The sequence below is a fragment of the Dreissena polymorpha genome, chromosome 1 (assembly GCF_020536995.1).
Source record: "Dreissena polymorpha isolate Duluth1 chromosome 1, UMN_Dpol_1.0, whole genome shotgun sequence".
NCBI lineage: Eukaryota > Metazoa > Mollusca > Bivalvia > Myida > Dreissenidae > Dreissena > Dreissena polymorpha.
The window spans coordinates 165,114,929-165,138,024 of NC_068355.1; the positions used below are offsets into that span (position 1 = coordinate 165,114,929).

General features: G+C 36.7%; 1 protein-coding gene across 16 annotated transcripts in view; it reads right to left on the reverse strand.

Annotated features, from left to right (window-relative positions):
- Nucleotides 1-17,272, reverse strand: part of LOC127859321 (plexin-A1-like) — a 154,696-nt gene extending 137,424 nt beyond the window's left edge. For 3 of the 16 annotated variants that reach the window (XR_008039333.1, XM_052396693.1, XM_052396687.1), the window contains exons 1-2: nt 15,929-17,261; nt 2,010-2,106 (exon numbers count right to left, since the gene is read on the reverse strand). Coding sequence is in view for 13 of the 16 variants with exons in the window: in XM_052396693.1 (XP_052252653.1) it covers nt 2,010-2,106; nt 15,929-16,815 (984 nt within the window). In the remaining 3 variants the exon portion in view is untranslated. Of the gene's footprint in view, nt 1-2,009; nt 2,107-15,928 lie in introns of all 16 variants that reach the window. The other 13 variants (XR_008039312.1, XM_052396617.1, XR_008039338.1 and 10 more) reach the window with 12 other exon arrangements.
- Nucleotides 17,273-23,096: the final 5,824 nt, after the last annotated feature.

The following is a 23,096-nucleotide window of genomic DNA, read 5'->3' on the forward strand; positions in this document are numbered from 1 at the left end:
TGGCAATCCTTAGTTAAATAGCAATTTATCTCGAGATTCAAAAAGCTCGGTCCGACATACAATATACATTTGCTCATCAGCCCGATATCGAAATTTTACATAATTATGAAACTGGACCTTCAATAGAGCGCGATTTCAACCCTACATCGACACCGGAATACTGCCACTATTCCATCAGAATTATCCCGAGATCCCAAATATAAAAATCTTTGCGGTATCATAAATGTGAACATCGGCCCGAGAGCGGACCTGCAATATGGCGCGATGTCGGCCAAATATCTACAACGGCATACTGTCATCATTCTGAGAAAATGTGTGCGGTATTGAAAATTGCCTGCCATTGCTTCCATTGCATCTTTGTTCACTGCCACTGAGCTCAAGATTTGTTAGCAGTTAGTATACTAATACTAAACATCGTTGAAACAGACTGCTAAACCAATTTGCTTATTAGTCTGCATTTGTTATTATCTTTATCTTTGTACGGTCTCGTATCAACAAAAGGCAGTAAGAAAAGTAAATATATACATGTACAGATTTATGGAGATAATTTATTTTAAAAAGATAAAATCAATAATTAGCCTTTTGTCGCATTAAGAGGGGAAGTCTTTGCTGATGCGGTCAACTATCAGTAAAACAATCCATATAGTATACACCCGATAACCTGTTTTTACCTACAATATTTACATGAAAACTCATTTAAACGGAAACAAATATGAAATACTAGCACGTCTATCCGTAGTTTCGGCCCTCTTAAAGAATACATACGAATTTTGGAAGTGAACAAATACAAAACACGCATGTGATATATGCAAATCTATCGTTAAATGTATATTCTTGGACATTACAACGAAAACTGCATTAAAATCGGCATTGTTTTAATAAAGTACCGGCTAGACTTAGCTCATTGTAGTTAAATGTATCATGGGCAATTGTTGTCATTATATCGACCCTTCTGATTGGTTGCTAAGATTTGTTGCTATGCGCATGTGCTTGTTCTTAAAAAAAGTATCGTAATGGAAAAACGAAACTCTTGCTTATTTTGTTTATTAATCCATAAACAAACTAACATAAAATGCGAATGATCGTCGCAATCAAATAAATTACAACTTCTTTAACTTTGACAAACTTTAACTTCCCAGCACTTTTTGAGGGTTTTTCGTTAAAGTCACGATACAATGAGGAGGGCCGATACTATGAAAGTATAAGCAATTTCATACACGCGCATTAAGGAAACGCTAAAAGAACATGTTACTGCTTTTCTTCGAAAACACATAAAGATCAGGTAGACCAAATAAACCCCAAAAAACTACTGAGAAAGGAAAATAAGGAAAGAATCCTGTGGGCCCTATTTTGAAAAACAAAGGAAGAAAAGCTGATCAATGTATTACTTGATATCCCTTTTTTGCACATTAACAAAGAAGAAGAAAAATACGATGTACTATACATATTTCAACAAATTTTCATTAATGTTTATAAGATCCCCATACAAACTTCCTAAAATGCTTTCTCATAACATAATATAATTTGTGTTTATCACAAGTGTCGTTATGTCAGGCCGATATCACTCATGTTGCACTCAGCTATTGCAAGAGATTGGGCCGATGTACGGCCAATGTTCAGAAAATTGGCATATGTTTAATTTGAATAACTATTAATATGAACTGATGGGGCTTAATTTACATAGAATAATCCCAAATACAAAAGCTCAGAGCAAAAATATAACTTAAAATTTTGGAAAATATCGTCGTATTATCGGCTAACTTGTTACGTACTTCCATCATACATCCGACATTGGGTTGATTTTTGGTAGTTTGCTGGGAAACAAAAAAATAATAAACATTAAAGCTCGTGAGTCTCTTTGTAAAAAACCCGTCATTTAACTTATTAAATCTTCAGGACGTTTGACGGACGACGCATGGTAGACCGACAGAAGGTGGTCGCAAACACTCATCGTGCGAAAGAACGTTGTGCAAAGGTAAGCTTACAAAGGAACCATAAATACTGCTTACCGGTGTGGTTGGCTTACATGATTCTTTATCTTTCGTAAAGTAGTTGTGTGTGATATTTAATTGTTTCTGGTAGCACAGCTTTAAGTTCTCCCATAATCTGAAAAACAAATCGGCATCAAAACAAATCATGTATCTAAATACAATGTATGCACATGTATAATCAGTTTAACAACTACAAGCATGGACTTACTGACACAATTAAAACTGATTTCACGTGTACCCGCTTTAGTCTGTACACAGAATACAAGGTCAAACAATATTCAATTGGTTTAACATATTTACTCGAATGTTACGTCAAAAAAAATCACTTGTCATAAATATCATCACGTCGACCGGATGGTGTGATTGAGATTGCAGTAAATACCCCGGTATACATGTAAAACGTGCATACTTGCAGACAGTTCATGTGTAAAGAATGAGAACCGGACTAATGTTCGTATATTTAATACATGTTTATTGTTGAAGTTATTTTTTTATGAAGGACACTTAAAAAATGTATACGAAATATTCAAGCACGAAAGAAAGTCTAACAATCTGGTATGAAGTGCTCAACTTGAGCTATTGTGATCATTGTATACATGTGCAGCGTCCGTCGACGTGCGGTGTTTGGTCCGGACAAATCTTAGAAACACCTTGTTGCTAGTCTAGAGGCCATATTTATGACAACCTGTTAATGAAACCTTATTAGAATATTTATTTAGACAATATCAAGGTCGAGTTTGACTCCGCGCCTCTTAAAACTAAGTCAACAGGTCAAATATTAGAAAGACATTTTTACGACTCGAGACGCCACACGTATGACTCAGTCATAATAAAAGTTTCTATGTTTATCTTAACTAAATCAATATAAAGAAGTGAAACTCCAGCTGCTGGAGCAGTATTCAATTCTCATTATATACAATTAGTAGTCCTTTATTAAAGGCAAGTGGCCAATTGCCAAAACAGTACGAAACAGAAAATACGAAACAACATACACAAATAGAAGAATAAAGCTAGGGCCACCGCTTTGGAACGGTCAATGCAAAGCATTGGTGGTTTAAACCGGTTTTAGAGCGCTCAACCTCACACTTGACCCAGCAATATTCATGATACATATAAGTGTAAATAAAATTGAACATCATAGCATTGCAACTCAAATTAAACAATAATAAAAGGGAATTAAAACGCATTAAATTTAATTACCATTTAATTACTCAATGGTAGGAAGGAGACCCGAGCAACAGAGTAACAACTTTTTGAGGAACGATGAAATTAAATTACGAACAAGTGTCAACTTTATCCCTTCTTTTTAGAAATTTTTTAAGAATATAGCATCATATAGTTAATATTTCAGATCATCATCGTGCAAATACAGGAAAAAGCAGCAATAATGGGTGTAAAAGATCCATATTACATAGCTTGGTTGTTTATGTGACTGCTTAAAATAAATCAAACAAGAAATGCCCGTGAGAGAGAAAATATTTATAAAGTTTAGCGATATAAATCCGATGACCTGAGCAAGTAGCCCAAAACATTGAAAGTGTGTCGGATGATGTAATTTAGAAGCGATGACACGATGACGTCAAAATAATTAAATATAATAAAAGGGGCAGTACTGTAAAATAAAAAAATAAAAATATTAAAGGAGCAGTACTGTGAAATCGAATTGCCAATAAAACAAGCTATGTTTATGCCTCGGTCACACTGTCACGAATCAGAGCTACGAACGAGCTACGAATACTTGTCGGCACAGTTCGTAGCTATCCTTACTGGACCGTGGCTCTCCGTACTTCATCCGTGATCAGTCGTAGTAGTTTTTGGATGTCCGTAGCGACTCTTGACAAATTTTGAACATGTTCAAAAAATTGCTACGAATTTATCGACCGTAGCGTATCCGTAGCAGTCCGTACTAAACCGTACTGATCCGTACTAGTTCGTAACGACACCGTAGTCGTCGGTACCTTTTCGTAGGCCCAAAGATATTCAAGGACTTCTACGGATTGATGCGAAGAACTACGGAGCGGTACGGTTACGCTACGTATTAGCTACGATTATTCCACGGATATACAACGGAAAGCCACGGTTCTAGTACGTTGTACTACGGATAGGCAGGAATTTGCACGATCTTGTACGATGTACTACATTTCAGAACGAAACAGTACGGACATGTACGGTCCACTACAATAAATTGCTACTGAATTACATCATTGAAATTAAAGCAACCGTACTTGCATTTGTTAAGTTCACAATCATAAATCGCCAGCAAATTGCGTTTGCGCTAAATTCGTTACACTTGGATATTGATATGGCACAAAATGCAGAGGCCGTAGTCGAGCTGCTTGACGATATGCACAGAGGTAATAATGATTCAATGTCGCATAACTAGTATAGCTTTGTGCTAAAGGTTACGTATTTTGAAAATATTAGAATTTGAACTTACTAGTAATACATTTTATTATTTGCAGGTAAGTGTCTGCCTCATATACCTTTTGAATCCTACTCTTCCTTATACGTGATTTAATAATTGTTAAATTAATAGCCGACATAATAAAATACAAAATTAATCATAATTTCCTATGCATAATCTATATTTGTACATCAATAATTACATACTTTATCAGGTCAGAGGAGAAAAAGGAGGTGGTGGATAAGAGACTGGCTTTTAAGAAGACCCGCTCTCGGACAATACGAGACTTTGATGGCCGAACTGATGGCTGAAGATCCGGCGGCTTTTAGAAATTTCACCAGAATCGAGCCTGATATGTTCCATGAGCTATTACAGGTCGTTGGTCCCAGGATCACGAAGAACCACACCTGGTTCAGACAGTCCATCAATCCAGATTTGAAGTTGGCATTACCTTAAGGTTCTTGGTCACAGTGGACAGTTACCGTACATTGATGTATGGGTTTCGCGTTTCACACAATACGGTATGTAGTATTGTACGGTACGTCTGTGAGGCCATAGTTTCAGCATATGCTGGGGATGGTATCCAGACTCCTACTGAGCCTGAAGAGTGGAAGGCCATAGCCGATCAATCGATCAAAATGGCAATTTCCACACGCAATTGGAGCTCTAGATGGAAAGCATGTAGCCATACGATGTCCCAAGAACGGCGGCTCATTATACTATGACTATAAAGGTTACCATTCTGTTGTGCTGATGGCCCTGGTGGACGCCGATTACCAATTCATATGGGTCAATATTGGATCGCAAGGAGGATATTCCGACGCACAAATCTGGAATCACAGCGACCTCAAGTTGGCAATCGAAAGGGGGTTAATTGGCATGCTAGAAGCAACACCTCTTCCAGGTGACGACAGACCAATAGGATACTATATCATCGCAGATGATGCATTTGCCATGAGGACATGGCTCATGAAGCCATTCTCACGACGAGGCCTTGAGAAGGACGAGCGAATTTTTAACTATTGCCTGTCCCGAGCCAGGAGAGTTGTGGAGAATGGTTTTGGTATTCTCGCTCAGCGATTCCGATGCTTAATGGCTATTCTGCCACAAAGACCAGACACGGTTGAATTGATAGTTCTCGCATGCGTTTGCCATCACAATATAATGAGGGTAAGATATCCTGGTGATCAGAACATTCAATGGGACCAAGAAGACGATGCCCACGCAGTCATTACAGGGGCATGGAGAGATGGGTTTCACACGGATAATGTGCAGGTACCAAGAGGTGGAAATCTTGCCACTATCCGTGCAAAACAAGAGAGGCTCTACTTGAAACACTACTTCAACACTATTGGATCTGTTGAGTGGTAGGATAGAATGATATAAAGTACATTGTGGCTGGCTTAGCTCTACGTTTGATCGATTGTATACATACAAACTATAGTGTACTGTATGTATAAGTCGACGCTATAAGAAGTGCTGAAGATTGAAATGTATCAGTACTCATCTTACAAATATTGCATTTTATACCTGCCAAGAGTTTACATTGATTCAAAAAAATTGGTTCAAATAAAAATTGGTATTCGGTGCTTTTTATTCAGTTCAATAATTCTTGCTATTATGTAACCAGTAATAGGAACAATTACATGCAACCGTTTGTAAACGAATAGTACCAAAGTATAGTTAATACTAAAAACTCAAGACAAACTGAATTATTAATAAAGCTTTAATAATAATTAAGAAGTTACAGTATTATTTCTGTTACGCGCTGTTACTGCCGCTGGCATGTTCTCTTTTTGGAAGGCATTTTGTGTATGACAATACAAGAGGCTGAGGGCGCAATGTTTAATCGTAGTTCGTTCCTACCTGTCCGTACTCGTCCGTCGCAATTGCCACTGCTTCGTACCAGACCGTTCTAGTTCGTACTTACACGTACTAGACCGTAGCGGATCCGTAGTTTGATCGTACTGATTCGCGCAGCATCGTACTTAATCGTACCAGACCGTAGCGAATTCGTAGTTTGATCGTACCGATTCATGACGCTCCGTACATTTTCTTGTTCGTTTTTCAACATGTTAATGGTAGATTCGTCGAAATCCGTACTCACATCGTTGTGCTCCGTACTGAAATCGTAGCGGCCTACGACAATTTCGTAGTCATTCGTAGCCGATTGAATCGTAGCTCATTCGTAGCTCTGATTCGTGACAGTGTGACCGAGGCATTTTTGAATATTTTAGAATCACACATATAAAATGGTCATTGCATTAATAATTCCAAAGAGAAGACCGATATAGTGAATCGAAAACCAACAAGCATGTGTTTTTAAGTACGTCAACATCATATCCTTTTGATAAAAAATGTCCTATCTCGTAAAGACTGTCAAAAGTAACATTGCGAGAAGCACTTTAAGTCACAGTCCTTAAATAAACAAATGAAACAAAATAAAAAACGCATCTGAATCTTTCTTTAAACCCTTTTTCTTTTGTATTAATTTTCTACACAAAAGATAGCTGGAGTAATGCATAGAATCTACTTAACGTTTTCTTAACCAATACTTATTCAATGCAGTCTTATGCAGGAATGTTCGATAATTTGTCACATATATTCATTACTTAAAATAATGACTTTGCACCAAACACTAAAATATAGGTATCATTAAGTTGACACACTTAAACTTCTTTCAATACATCATACCGTGCCAACCGTAATTATTTGAATGAAGCGATCATTAGTTAATAAATGGGGAAGCGCTGTGTGTACCTACATATTAATTGTTTTTCAAAAGCTGGGGAGATCCAAATGACTCCTGTAAAAATTATGTGATCACTGTTTTTACATGCTGGTATCACGCTGTGGAATGTATCTACCTAAGCGAATATTGGTCTGTATTTACTATATTAATGAATATATCCAGACATTAAAAGGGAAAGCTATAACACAATTTATTAAATACGGCCGGCAGCGTCAAACAGGTGAATTGTGGACATTAGACCGCAGCTTTCGCAAAATGACAAATCAGAGGCAAGAAAAAGTGATGTAAACATATGCATTTCTATAATACTCTGTTAGAGTCAATGTGTACTTTTATTTACCCGACCTTTTTGTACGTTTAAAGTTTTAACAGTAACAACTTTGTGTAAACAATGCATAATTGTAAGGTACACGTATGCGATTGTGGACAAGGAGATTACAGAGCCCAAAATTCTGTCTGACTAACATCAAATGTATCACAGACGTACTCACCTTTTTCACGGAAGTGACGTAACTCGTCAAAAGTGCTCGCTTAAAATACAAACCTGCATGAAGTGTTAGAAATATTGCTTAAGCTGAATTCTAATAAACATATTGATAAGCAGGTACAAGTTTCAAGTACTTCATGGCTTTTTTTGCGTTTACTAGCCCGTGGGAGAAGATAGTACTTAAATCATATGACTTATGAACAATGAACAAACGTATTTTTTAAAACTGACCGACATATTCCAGTATATTGTACAGGTTGATGCTGAGACTCATTATGATATGCGCAATTCGGCCAGTAACTCATTTAGAAATGTGTTGATGGATGATGATCTTTGTATGAGTTTTCAAAACAAATCCATCGTCCTGAAAATGTTCACTCATTTGTGAAAACTAGAGTTAACCGAAGCATTTGACGCCTGTTGAAAAGTTACACTCGGGCTGAAAATTCTAGACTTAGTGCGATTCAAGAAGTTATGTTGAAAGCTTTCATTTATTTGTTTAAACCTTTTGAAAAGCTTGGGACTTCTGAGTCTTAACATTTTGAGCTATCGCCCTCTTAAGTCATGCTAACAATATGATTAACACAAAACGAAAAGAACTCCACAAATATCATGGTCTTGTTTCGGCAGTATTGCCATACACTTTTCTGTTTTATCACATGCTATACCTTGTTTCCCATGTAATACAACCAATACATATTTTTTATTACACATGTGTAAAACAACATTTTGAAGCGTTTTCATTGGCTTAGTTTTCGTTTATTGACCAATCGCATTTTGTTATTTTGCTGAAATGACGTTGCAACGTCACATGACGTCACGAAATGTAAACAACATTCGGGATTTATCATTATGTTTGCGTTAATATTTATTTAATTTGCTCATTTAGTAGCATGTGATAAAACGATCTGACACTTGTTGTCATATCTTACCATATTATAATATGAAATAAGGCAAAGCCTTAAAGCGAGCTCGATTTATGTTAAATAGAAGAAACTAACAAAAAACTTTAATAAAGATAATATTTGAATTAAATTATTAAAGTTTACCTACGAAGGTCAGATCGAGATTCGAACCCGAAACCACACATGAGTCATCTAATGATACCGGCCTGGGTCGCTCTACCAATTAAGCTATCCGACCTTTTGAAAAATATAAAGGTGAACTGCAATGCTGTATAATAGCATGATTACCTGGCTAAGGAGAATGAGGGATTCGCGGGATGGAATGAGTGTGGAAAACAAATCAAAGTGAAAGCCGATTCTTTCTGTGCATTAGTTGATAGTAACCATAATGCTCGCAGAAATTTGTATTTGTTTGTGGCTGCTCGATTAGCTACCTTAAAAAGTAGAACTTCATTTCCCGTGACTATAATATTAAAAAGGTAAATAAGCAAACAACTGCAGCTTGTTGGACATCCCCACTTTTATCCAAAACACAATAGAATAACACAAAGCCATTTTCTGTATTTACAAACTTCATTGTATTATAATCGAAACATCATCAATGATCATACGTTTGCATAAGATAGTATTTAATTCATTGTTAAATACCTTCAGCGATTTGATTTTATATTACGAAATGTATTAAAAAGTAAATGTAGTAAATCGTGTGACGTCATTTCTGTGACGAAACACAATAGTTTTAGTTAGATTATCTGAAATGTATGACATGTCGGACGTGGTGTTTTTTAACATTAAACTATTTGTTTAAACTAAAGCATCGAACGAATGCAAAACGTATTTTAGTTTTTGTGTTTATTATGCATAAATGTAAATTTCGATAGGAATACCATAAAATAGTGTGGTTTAAACTAAGTTTCGATAAAGACATAGAAGAATAGAAGTGGAAGTGCATATCGTTCCAAGGGCAAGGTTTTTGTTACAAGCTTTGGATTAAAGTTGTCAACTTATTTTTTATAAACAATGGATTATCGATGGCATTAAGGTAAGCGTGATGTTTATACTAAATTAAGAGTTTTTATAAACTCTTGTTACTCACTTAACGATGCTAATGATGTGTTGCTCATGGCAATCCTCGCCGTGTAATGTGGCACGATGCGGTTTTGGTACGAACACAACTCCCTGATAAAGTGAAAACCGCGTGACGCTCGCTCTTCCTGTAAGTCATCTTTATGTATTACAAGCGAACGTCGTCAATACAGAAAATCATCGTATAACCCTGATTATTCTTGATCATCATTCGTTCCAGCTGTGGAAGACTGATCACAGGACTACTCTTGTACCACGGTGAGTACAACATTGGCGCTGCGAGCTAAAATCGAACGTATTTCTGAGAATTACAGGTCATGAAACATTCTCGAAATTTTGTTTATCTCTTTTCTTTCTTCTTTCTCGAGAATTACAGGTCGTGAAAAATTCTCACTATTCTTTTTCTCCTTTCTTATTACGCGAGGATTAAAGGTAAGAAACTCTCAATATTTTCTACTTTCTTCTTCTTCTTACCTTACACATTTTTTTCTCGCACTTTAGATTGGTGTGAATAGTTGGTTAGGTAGTCGAAGTGCAACAATTTGGAGTCTTCATCATACTAGCAAAGTTATTTCAACAAATAAAACAAATAGGATTAAATTTTTCTTCCTTTACTTTCCTCAAATTACTTTTTCACACTTTCCAAATTGGTGTTAATTTTAGGTCACGTGGTCGTCAAACAACAATTTCGTTTGTTAAATAGTAGCAAGTTTTTGTTTTGTTTTGTTTATAACAATACCATAAATAGGATAGTATTATTCTTTACATTTTTCATACATCACTTTTTCACACTTTCCAAATTATTGTGAATTTTGGTCACGTGGTTGGAGAACAACAATTTAGTTTATAAGAAATATTAGCAAGATTGATTTTGTAACAGAGCAAATCATGGTAAACAATAACTAAATAAATAGCCACAGCATTAGCATACTGCTTGTGTAATAGAAATCTTTTTACTGAGACAGAAATAAAATAAACAAACACACATGCTATTGGAATAATCCGTTTTATTAGCACAATAATGTGTTCCAGATAATTAACAAGATATCCATTTGCTCGACTAGTTTTCTGTTGCTCCGGCTCATCCCGTAACGCAAGGTGGAACCAGTCTGTGTCGGTTGCTTCAGCGTCTCGCGTGAAGCTCCACGGGCCGGATTCTTTTGAGGATACTGGCTTGAAGTTCCGGTTGCCAGTACCAGTGTGCGGCTGCTTCAGCATCTTGCTCGGAGCCCCACGTGCTGTCAACTTTAACAACTAGATTCTATTTTTTCTATTTTCTATTGTTACACATTAGCAATAAAAATTATAAGCTGAGAACTGTGTTTATTAAAGGAGCACGTTTACTCGGTATTATAAATAACTTAAAGGGACAATACGTTTTTTTAATTAATTGTTTAAAGGGACAAAACATTTCTTGAAATTAATATTTTTAAAAGGACATTACATTTTTAATATGTAATTGCTTAAAGGGACACTTCATTTTTTAAAATTAATTGTTTAAAGGGAGACTGCATTTTTTTTTAATTAAAGGGACATATTATTTTTTAGAATTTAATTGCTTAAAGCGACACTACTTTTTTAGAAATTATTTTCTTATAGAACAATTACACTGTAATTCTTTATATATATACTTTGTGTTCGCCTGCCCCCATCCCTCCTTTACAATAGTGTTCATTCAAACATCGACACGTGTTCCAATCAATACTGCTTCGGAAACACAGTAACGGTCATTGCCTGGTATTGGGGTCTGTACAGCCAATGCAATTATTAATTACCGGGAGAGGGTGGGATCTATCGATGAAAAATAACTGTCGATGATCCCATATATCGCATGTCAAAGGATTTGCTAGATCTGATAGATTTCACTCGGTATGGTCGGCAATACCCGACTACACAACATGACGAAATGGACAAATTTTCCGACACGTTCCATAGATCAAGTTTACAAGACTCTTACTACCATGGTGCTCAAATGCCATATGCGGACTCTGATGTGAACTTCAACAGTCGGTTCTTAAGCCGCGACAAGCCATACTTGAACCAAGATTACACATCAGCAGGCGCTGATGTGGATTATCCTGCCACTGACTTGCGATCGACGTACCAACCAGAAAGCAAGCATCCTTTCGCGGGATACTCGCCTAGGCTTTTAAACCAGCGTCCTACGAGAAGGTTCGGTCATGTAGACCGAACACCTGCAAACCATCCGAGCTACTTCGATCAAGGTCAAGGTCACAGGGACCAGCAAATGAAAATAATTGGCAACTTACCTAAGACGTTAACTTACGAAGGAAAAAACAACTGGATGGCTTTTTATGTAAAATCTTGCAGAAGCTCAGCGTTGGACAGCACAGGATTGCAAAGATAACCTGTTTTGGTGCCTTGCCGGCAAAGCCTGGTGGAAAAGTGCGCTTACATGGAGTACTTCGACATTATGAAGCGTTTCGAGAAACGATTTGGTTTTCAAGATTTACCTGAAACGGCTTCAATTGCCTTTAACATTGCTCGTCAGGAGGTGGAGGAGGACCTTGATGATTGGGCAGACCGAATCATGACATTAGCCACAAAAGCTTTTCGGGATCTTCCCGAAGACTATATGAATCGCCAGGCAGTCCTGCGCTTCTGTCATTGTTGCTTCAACAAGGAAGCCGGTGAGATGGCAGCGAATGCTCGCCCATCTACCATAGAGGCAGCAGTGGATAAAGTGAAGTGGGCAGTCCACACTCACACCGCTGTCCATGGCCGTGCCAAACGAGATGTAAGACAGACAACTGTCCAAGACATTAGCCAAGGCTGGTCCTTATATTCAGTGAAAGAGGAGTCACAAAGCCCAACTGGTCAGAGTACACTGAATCGATTGGGTGCCTGTGAGAAACGTCTTGAAACAATTGAACAACAGATCAGCTAGATTAAGACCTCTGTTGATACCATCCTCAAGCGCCATCCTGACAGACAAACTCGCTCTGAATCTCCGTCCCCGAACAGACCTCCTCTAACACTTCAGTGTTTCAACTGCAAAGAAAATCATTACATTACAGACTGTCCGCGCCGCAAAAGTGACAGCAGTAAACAAGTCCAATTTACTGAGGGAAAGGAAGAGAACGAGGAACATTTAAACTCTTCTGGGTCAGACAAGTAGGGAGAAGCCCGACCCCTGTGCTAAATAGCCCAGTCCATGATGAAAATAGGGATTAAATTCGAGGCAGGAAGACTTCCACGCAAAAGGTCAAGAAGTACAACCATGTAACACATGGACTTAGTCATCGACGTTTGTTCAATGAGAAGCGTATCGGTCGGGATAAACCCGACTGCACTCTGAACTCGCCTGCAAATGAGCCAGGTATAGACGAGGCAGATTTGAAACGTCTGTTCCAAGAGACAGAATTGGGAGATCAGTATACACCTCATTACCCAGAGAATGAAAACAAGGTTCAGCTGTCTCGCCCTCAGGAATACGCACAGCGAGACCAATCTACAGAGGAGAGGGAAAAACCTAAGCTAACCATGGTAACAGATGACAACCCAACTGAATCTGATAGGTCAGAAATAAGAACAGAAGAAGACCATGATCAAGTTGTAGTTCTTCAACTGTCACTAAATTCTCCGACATTATACAATCATGAATAAAAACCCAAAGTATGTGTAATGAATATGACTGTTGAGAATAGTGTTCCCCAAGTTGCACCCCTCAGGTAAGGATATAAGACCTGGGATCCTGGGAAGAAAGGCTTTGGATCGGCAGCTAGTATACTCCTAAGAACGTGCAGTTCGAGGAGCTCAGGAGCCTTCTGAGGTTTAAAGCAGTCGTGGCTCTAGTAGAGATCGGTTTAGACCGATGTTCACGCGCATCCGCCTGTTTATTACATGGAGAGATCCTGGTGAAGGTCCTACAACTGAGTATGCTCATCCGACTAGTGAATGTGCACATGCGAGACGCTGCAGATCAGCACTGTGGAGAAGTTGTCTACAAATAATGGGAGCCAATGTTGCCCCGATCCAACGTATTCTTCTCCACTGTTTTACCGGAACTGCGGAGCTAGTTGTGAGCTGGCTGGAGACATTTCCGAAATGCTATTTCGGAGTAACTGGTTTGGTTAGGGAGTTTAATTGATAGCTACCAGAAAACGGCACTTAGGAGGATTCCGAAGGGCCATTTGGTCCTTGAAACAGATGCTCCCTATTTCAGACCATTGCAGGTAAGTGCGAGCACCCCAGCTTTTATTGGAGAGGTTGCACTGGAGGTCAGACGAGTAACAGTGGAAACAGCGGAAGAAGTCCTCGAATTCACCTCAGCCAACACCCGCATCCTGTACCAGATGTAATCCCAGGTCGGCGAAGCCGGACATGGGAGTTAAACTGCTTAGCTCGCAAACGCATCTACCCAGGTCGGCGAAGACAGACATGGGAGTTAAACTCCTTAGCTCGCAAACGCATTTATTTTGTAAATGTTATCCATTTTAATGAAACTTTGATGAAACTTTTGTACTAATGAATATAATTTCTTGGTCGGCATGGCCAGACTGAGGTCTTTACACCACTACCACATGGGCACTGTATTCTGATAGGGGAAGATTATACAGTGGAGACAATATGATGGTGTTACCAGCTCCATTTTGATAGAACGGGGGGGGGGGGGGCGTGTGGCGCGGAGCGGTTTTGGTACGAACACAACTCCCTGATAAAGGAAGTGAAAACCCCGTGACGCTCTTTCTTCCTGTTAGCCATCTTTACGTATTACAAGCGAACGTCAGGGGGGGGGGGTGCGGCACGGAGCGGTTTTGGTACGAACACAACTCCCTGCTAAAGGAAGTGAAAACCCCGTGACGCTCTCTCTTCCTGTAAGCCATCTTTACGTATTACATGCGAACGTCGTCAATACAGAAAATCATCGTATAACCCGGATTATTCTTGGTCATCATTCGTTCCAGCTGTGGAAAACTGATCACAGGACTACTCTTGTACCACAGTGAGTACAACAGTAATTAAGCCTTTCTTTAACGCGTCGGACAAATTCAAATACACAATTATACTTACATGGTATTTTGTCATATCTCTTAGAAAAACCACACGCTGCACAAAATGCACGCATTTGTATTGATGGTATTATAACAGATTAATTTCGTCCTAGTTTATTGTCACAGCCTGACATGCATACTGTAACATAGCCTCTATAGACTCCGCCAGTTCATTAATTTTTTTTGTTGAGATAAGTAAATAAATTGGCATACCATTTATTTTTTTATCAAATGGAAAAACAAGTTGAAATGATTATTTAAAAATCGAAAATCTGTTTTGTTAAAAACAAGAATATTCCAGTGCTAAATCTGGCGATGACGTCATCGAACGGGGAACTCCCGGAATGAAGACACGTTTTACACGAAGAATGCCGATGCGTTCTTCGAAAATATAGTCACAATAAATACAGAGAAGAATTTTAGAATATTCAAAAGCCGTAAATTTGATCATTTTTATCTATTTTTTCATTATGATCAAGGTTACAATATACTCTCTAAAAACATGAACATCATTTATTTTAAGACACGGTTCTCTGTAGGGTCACACTTGCCATGACTTTATTTTTGAATATTTATGTGTGCATGTGGTAGGGAAAACATTGTTGTTTATTAGAAATTCACTCTTTTACTTGAAGGTTAGAGACTGCATAAGACTTTGACAGATGGCGGGAAGATTCGAAGCTATTCAACTCGTACCTAAGTCAACTCGTACCTTCGGTCAACTCGTACCCGATTTGGTCAACTCGTACCCAATTTTTGGAAGAATTACGATACGGCCAGTGCAATCCTCATTTGATCTCTTCTTGCTTTTAAATGAAAACGCATTTAGATATTGAATTTTGTACATTAGCCTACATTTGACTCGAAAATTTAAAGTAAACAAATGTGGCGTATAGATGTTTCTGCTGAAAAGTAAGCTTATACTTGAATAATATTATAGGTCTGAGAAAGTGGTGGTGTGCACGTTCCGAAGTTGTAAATGCTATTTGTTTACTTTGTTATTATAGGATGACAGTGCTGTCTGCCCTGAGATCAGGAAGTTGTGAATTTCATCCATTTTCGAGGAGCGTTGCATTATCTTACTCAATACATCTTAAGTACTAGGTTTGACTATAAAAAAACCCCAGCTTTTGAGACAACCAAACGAAAATTAAGAAGTTTACTTTTCGGTAAAATTGTAGTTATGATGATGCGTTTAACATAGTACAACTGAAACAATACAAACAATTAATGATCACAATAAATGTTCAGCTATTATTTACACTCTATGTAAGTTAAGAAACCTTACTTTATTTGGATGTCTTCGAAGGAATACAAGCAAAGAGCAGCATCTGAGCCCCTGCTAAATGCTGTAACAAAGAGTTTTGAATGACGTAAGAATTCCACAACCTCGAGTTGTCTGAAGTCCCCACACTCTAACGGCATGTCCACATAAGTATCCTTTGCAACGTTATCTGTCTGCTGACACATTTGTGCAACTCTGCTTACATATTTACCTTCGTTAATTACAAGCTGTTGGCTGAAGAAAATGCGAAATGTATCGACACTAACTGCTTTAATGAATGTTGTAGTATTTACTGTCACATTTTCTGAAAATTTAAATGTAATAGCGTTTTCATCCATATAAACCAAGGATTGGTTCAGTTTGTACCAGAAAACACCAGCATCCTTACAGCATCCTTTTGTTTTAAATTCCATTTCCGTGATTGGTCTTGCCACAAACATATAATACTCACTGGCAAAACGTAATATCATACTGGCTGTAGATCGATGGCTTATGGGAAATGGAAACTCAGACCTTATTTCTGATATATTGTATACATTTCTGACATCACATTTGTCACGACTATTGCCACAGGTAACCAAGCGTTCGGTTTCCCTGCTGTATATCATTGCCACCGTGATATCATCTTGTCCCGAAGTCCAACTGGGTCTTGTGGTCACATTCTGAATCACCGTCTGGTTGACATTTGCTGAAGAAGTATTGATGCTACAAATAAAATTTCGTCCTGCTACAATGAGCGTCAAGCCATCTTCCAGGGCAACAATACCGGTCAGTCCCAGTTGGGTATCAAAGTCTCCAAGGAGAATGCGACCCTGACCATTGATACCTCCAAGGAATACACAACACTCAAACAACAGCAGACACAAAATAGTTTTACCACCTGGAATCATGGTAGCCTTGTTATGTTCCACTCCCAGGAATCAAATGATTAATACAAGAACTACTGAGATTCACATAGCTGATTGCAATTTTACAGAATTAAGAAAACATACAAATACACAGCACTGTCTTATACTATTTTAACATTATTCATAATTGAATTCCCACAATGAAGGCATAAATATAACTCTCATTCACTTTTCAAACCTAATAATTTAACATCTCATTACAATAAATTAGGGCACTAGTTATTCCTATTTATTTAACATATCTTATACATTTCACAAATAAGGTTATTTTCGATTGTATCCTTATGCTTAATGCTTATCACGTCACACAAAACATTTTAAAATGACAGCATTCCTGGCTTGTTTTAATATAAACTATTTCAGCTGATTTTAACAGCCTAATAAGGATTTGCTAAATGAAACACCCAAAGTTGTTTTGCTTCCTATATGTGCAGGAAGTTTGAAGTATCATCCCAACAAGTGACCGCCCACTTGTAATCTACCAGTACATGTCACCATTTCCTTCCTATTACTTGGGGTGACTTGTTCACCACTTTTTTCATTTTAAAGATGTTGAACCCTGATTAACTTGATTGTATATATTAAGTACTTATCTGTAAAAAAGCCACTGGTTTTCCAATTTATTATTAACATTGATTTAATATCTAGACATCGATTATTATATTATAGCTGCCAAATGTCTTTTGATACCATGTAAAGATTGATACTTATGCTTACAAGCTTAAATTAGGATTTTATATCTGAGTTTATGTATTTTGTACGAATGTGCAAATAATATTTACACATGCCATTAAGAGGAACTTTAGAATCTAATACTGGTTTATAAAGTCAGTATATACATTTAAGTTTTACTATTTATATGTGATCATTAAAAAGGGATGTTTATATCAGTTGTAATCAGTTCTGCTGATAACATACTCTGAAACTTTGTAGTACTAAAGATATACAGCTAGCACTTGTAAATTACTGCTGGTGTTGTTGGTATCATAGCTTAATTAACCAATTACCTTAATGTTTATTTGCAAGTGGAGGACATTGCAAACAGAATGTTAGCAAACTGCATCTACTAGATTTATTTAAAAAAATAAAATATTCTTTGTTTCCCTTACGGAGAATATCCCAGCAAAATTGATGCAATCCAAACTAGATGTCACAGACACTGATGTCCCAATGGACACCTTTTATATAAATTCATAAGTCAGTTGAAGAGGTATAGATTAAAAAAATCAAATGAAAAAAAATCAAAAAAGGGCTTGATTATTGAACAAAATGTGTTCCACCTATAATTCTTTGCTCATTGTAACACATGGGTTGCTACGCTATATAAATTGAGCAAATTTACCAACTTGAAAAAGATGCCTTGTCACCACCATATATTCTTATGTGGAAAAAAGGATAAAGGGTAATAATTTTGCCACATTTAGACTAAGGCATCATCCCTTAACTATCGTCTACACATTAGAGCTGTGGAACACATTAGAGCTGTGGAAGTTAAAGGGGCCTTTTCACAGATTTTTGCATGTTTTGAAGTTTGTCAATAAATGCTTTATATTGATAAATGTAAACATTGGATATAAAAAGCTCCAGTAAAAAATCAAGAATAAAATTAAAAAGGTACCCTCAGCAGGGCTCGAACCACTGGAGTCCTGGAGTAAAAAGTTCATGACTTAGACCACTTGACCATCCTTCCAGATAAAATGACGGATATAATTTATACTTTATATAAGCAATCCTCGTAGTTTCACAAAATTAAACGACAACAACAGAACTCACCAAATTATTAATTCGTTTCTCGTTGCAACGCTTTATAATTTTCGGGTTTTTAAATCATCAAAAGATGCATATAATGGCTATTTTAGAGCATGGTAAATGTTCAGTAAATCAGTTCATATTACTGTGTCCTCACAAATATCATAACTAACAAGAACATGTGCGATTTTGAAACAACTTTTTTCAATTTTGTCAATTTACCCAAACGTGAAAAGGCCCCTTTAAAGCGATATCCTCTGTGCAGTTAAAAAGCAGCTGAGTATAGACGATTTTGGTAAACTTATTCGATTGATTCAATATTGAAAAAAAGACCAAAGGCCATAAGTCTGCCAAAACTGGTCTCTGCCAAAATGCCGTTATTAAGGTTCAGGTTTTAGCAAAATCTGGGTGGAATTTAGAATTCCGCCAAAATTCGTCACAGTCAAATTTCCTTTCATTACAATCTTCTACAAATTAAGATCAGCTTTTGGAAAAGTTTAAGCATAATCCACGTACATGTTTGTTTTGCGTGAACTGTACTGTACATGTAGCAATTAAGGGTGACACAGTTGAGAACAAAAGCACAGGGACATTATGTACCGGGTACATACAGACAAACAGACATAGGCAATTCTTATTGCATTGCACTATATGTCTGCATAATAACAATATATTTGTGACATCAAACAACATCAAATAACATAAACAAGCCATAAGTTGCTTTTGAATTTCATAGTCACTTTTTCATGTGCATGTGTAGGTGGACGGGGAAAAAAAGTTGTTGAACAAGATTTGGTCAGTAACCAATTTGTATCAACCATATATAGTATCCTGTCATGATTATAATAAGGCAAATATGAAAACGCTTGAATTGACAATCCTAGTATTATTGTTCCAATACAAAGCAATTCATATCTATATCCCCTGGACACTTGAACAGGTCAAGTTATTAGTAACAAGTGATTTTCATTGTTTAAACATGAACAATATGAATCCGTTAGCCCAAAACAATCATATTCGAAACCCCACACACTGTGCGACACTTATGAGAATCACTCCACACGAGTCAGCACTTCTTAATTACTAGATCATATAAGTCCCGTTCTGTGAAAACTGGGTATAATGCCTGTGCGTAAAGTGTCGTCCCAGATTAGCCTGTGCAGTCCGCACAGGCTAATCAGGGACGACACTTTCCGCCTAAACTTGATTTTTGGTAAGGAGGGACTTCTTTGAAACTAAAAATACCATAAAAGCGGAAAGTGTCGTCCCAGTCGGCACAGGCTAATCTGGGAGAACACTTTACGCACATGCATTATGCCCAGTTTTCTCATAACGCGGCTTGAATGATGGGAACAAGTACAATTAATTACAAATTACTGATGTTAAGGGACATAGAGTGGCATTTGCATGATTGCTTAACAAAATGTTTCAGCGAATCATTTATCTATAGGAAAATATGTTTGTTAATTGTAATTTAAACTGACATAGAACATACATTTAATTTTTCAATCAATCTAAACCAAAACACCACACCAAACAATATGTTTGACAGCATGTAAAACATTGACTCATGATGAATTTTGTCAGTATATGTCATGGAATTTGTTAAATGTATGTCATTTTTCACTTTTATTACTTTTACTGTATAGTTATATTTGTTCACAGAAATCTTGAGATTGGAACTCTTCACTGACCATACATACTATCAATGAATAAAGTATGCATGTAATTATAATTATTTTCCCCAAAACACTTAAAAAATGTCTCTAACTTGCCACTCATTCAAGTACCGGTAGTCCGAATTATAACAATGTATGAAAGCAATTAAAACCATAAGGAAAATAATTGAGCAACGTCCATTCAACACCATGTGGGTTGAAACCTATTAAATTGTAAAATACTAGGTAGGTGGTTATTTTATCTACCAAGTACTTTCCTTATTTGAAAACTATTTTATTTCAACAATATATATGAGTCGTGCTCTGTGAAAAGGGGGTTGTGTAAAGTGTCATCCCAGATTAGCCTGTGCAGTCCGCACAAGCTAATCAGGAACGACAATTCCCACCTAAACTGCTTTTTTGCTAAGAAGAGACTTTCTTTAAACAAAAATATAAAAAAAGCGAAAAGTGTTGTCCCTGATTAGCCTGTGTGGACTGCACAGGTTAATGTGGGATGACACTTTAAGCACATGCATTTAACCCCCTTTTCACAGAGTGCAGCTCATATATAATATGTATGATTGCTTAACAAAAGTTCAATTCCTTATTGAGATCTTAAGCCAAACCCATTGTTTTATATTAGGTTACCTTGACCTTGGTCACTCTCACCCCATATGCAACTCCGTGCAAGATGCGATCATTGGGAATTTATGTACATAGCTTGAATATAAAAGCTCAATTTATATATAAGTGATATACTGTATAATATCTTATTATAAGGATATAAGGTATTCAAATTCATTGCAATAGCTTAATTTAATCTTTAGTTATTAAGTAGAAACTGTGTTTCCTTATTTACTAATCATTATCTTGACAATTACCTTATCCCCCCCCCCCCATATGCAATCAAAAGCTGGGTCTGGATACCATGTATTAATTTCATAGAGAAATTAGCTTTTAATATAGTTTGTCATTTTTAGAAACAGTGACCTTGACCCCACCCATCCAATACATCCTATACACTATGCCAAGGTCAGGGTCTTCATCATGTTACAAGGTATCTACAAGTGATGTTTAATGAAAATATGTACGTTTGATGAACTGTAACATGTCTACATTTCCTATGTTAATTTCAAACTGTCAAAATGCCCCTCATTTTGACACATTTTTAACTAGAGTTAACAACCTTTTCTGATGTGGTCATGTTACTTCCACCTGCCATTTTTGCAAAAATGGAAATTTCTAAAGGTAAAAAGGTCTTTAATTTTGACAAAGTTCAAACTAGAATTACCATAACTGGGCATTTGTGTTCATTTAAATATTATTCATAAATGTTTTTAGATCCCATGAAATGACTCAAGCCATGCCTGAGAAATACTTTAACCTGCCATGATAGTTTGTATGTAAATTTCTAATCTGCCATTATAGTTCATATGTAAATTTCTTATCTGCCATTATAGTTCATATGTAAATTTCTAATCTGCCATTATAGTTCATATGTAAATTTCTAATCTGCAATTATAGTTCATATGTTAATTTGTAATCTGCCATTACAGGTCATATGTAAAATTCTAATCTGCCATTATAATTGATATGTATTTTTTTTATCTGCCATTAAAGTTCATATGTAAATTTCTAACCTGCCATTATAGTTCATATGTAAATTTCTAATCGGCCATTATTGTTCATAATTTATATAAATTTCTAACCTGCCATTATAGTTCATATGTAAATTTCTAACCTGCCATTATAGTTCATATGCAAATTTTTAACCTGCTTATAGTTCAAATGTAAATTTCTAACCTGCCATTATAGATCATGTGTACATTTTTAACGTGCCATTATAGTTCATATGTAAATTTCTAAGTGTGAAAAAGCTCTTAATTTTGACAAATTTCAAACTAGAGTTACCACCCTTGGCCGAAAGGGTCATTTTACTATGGGGAATACATTCAGTCCCAGATTACCCATTAGACAGAGTAGGCAACTGCCTATGGGCCCTGCGACTTGAAAGGGACCCATGAGACTGTGACAAAATATTTTTTTGTATAACTTACTTTGCCTAATCTTATGACTTGACAAAGCTAGTTTTTTTTATAATTTTTATTTTCTAATTGAAGGCTTGACATTTTCTTATCAAGTTAGAATCAATTATTATTCGCAAACCCGTATTGATTTGCTAGAGATGTTCATTAGGGGGCTCAGAATAGAGTTCTAGTAGACACTAGGCTGACTAGATGCCTGGGGCTTGGGCCCCAAATGTTTTACTGCCTAGGGGCCTTTACAGTGCTTAATCTGGCATCGAATGCATGTTTTGATTATAAACAAAACATGTCATTTTTGGTCAAACAAGAATTTTGACCTTCTAACTTAGTCATAGTCCTAAAGTAGGTCAGATGATATGTTGATAAGTGTTCAAAGACATCATCCAAGAAAGTATGAGCTTTGTAGAAAAAATGTATGATATAAGACAAAACATATCATTTTGGGTTAACCATAGTAAGGACAGAAAAACAAACATTCAGACCAATGGCTATATGCCTTCTAATATCTGTGGATGCTGGGGGCATAAAAATGAACCAAATAAAAAAAGGATAATATATAACATTGAATAAATAAGGTATATCTGTATTTTTATAGAAAATCAACAGTTCAAAACATAATAAATATATTTCCGAAAAAATGGTTGTACTGAAACCCATGAGATCAAAAATAAAATCTAATAAAACATAGTTGTGAATTAAGCATAATAGTTGTGTTAATGTGTTTAAGATACATTTGAGTTGTGCACTGTGAAAAGGGGGTTTAATGCATGCGCGTAAAGTGTTGTCCCAGATTAGCCTGTGCAGTCCACAG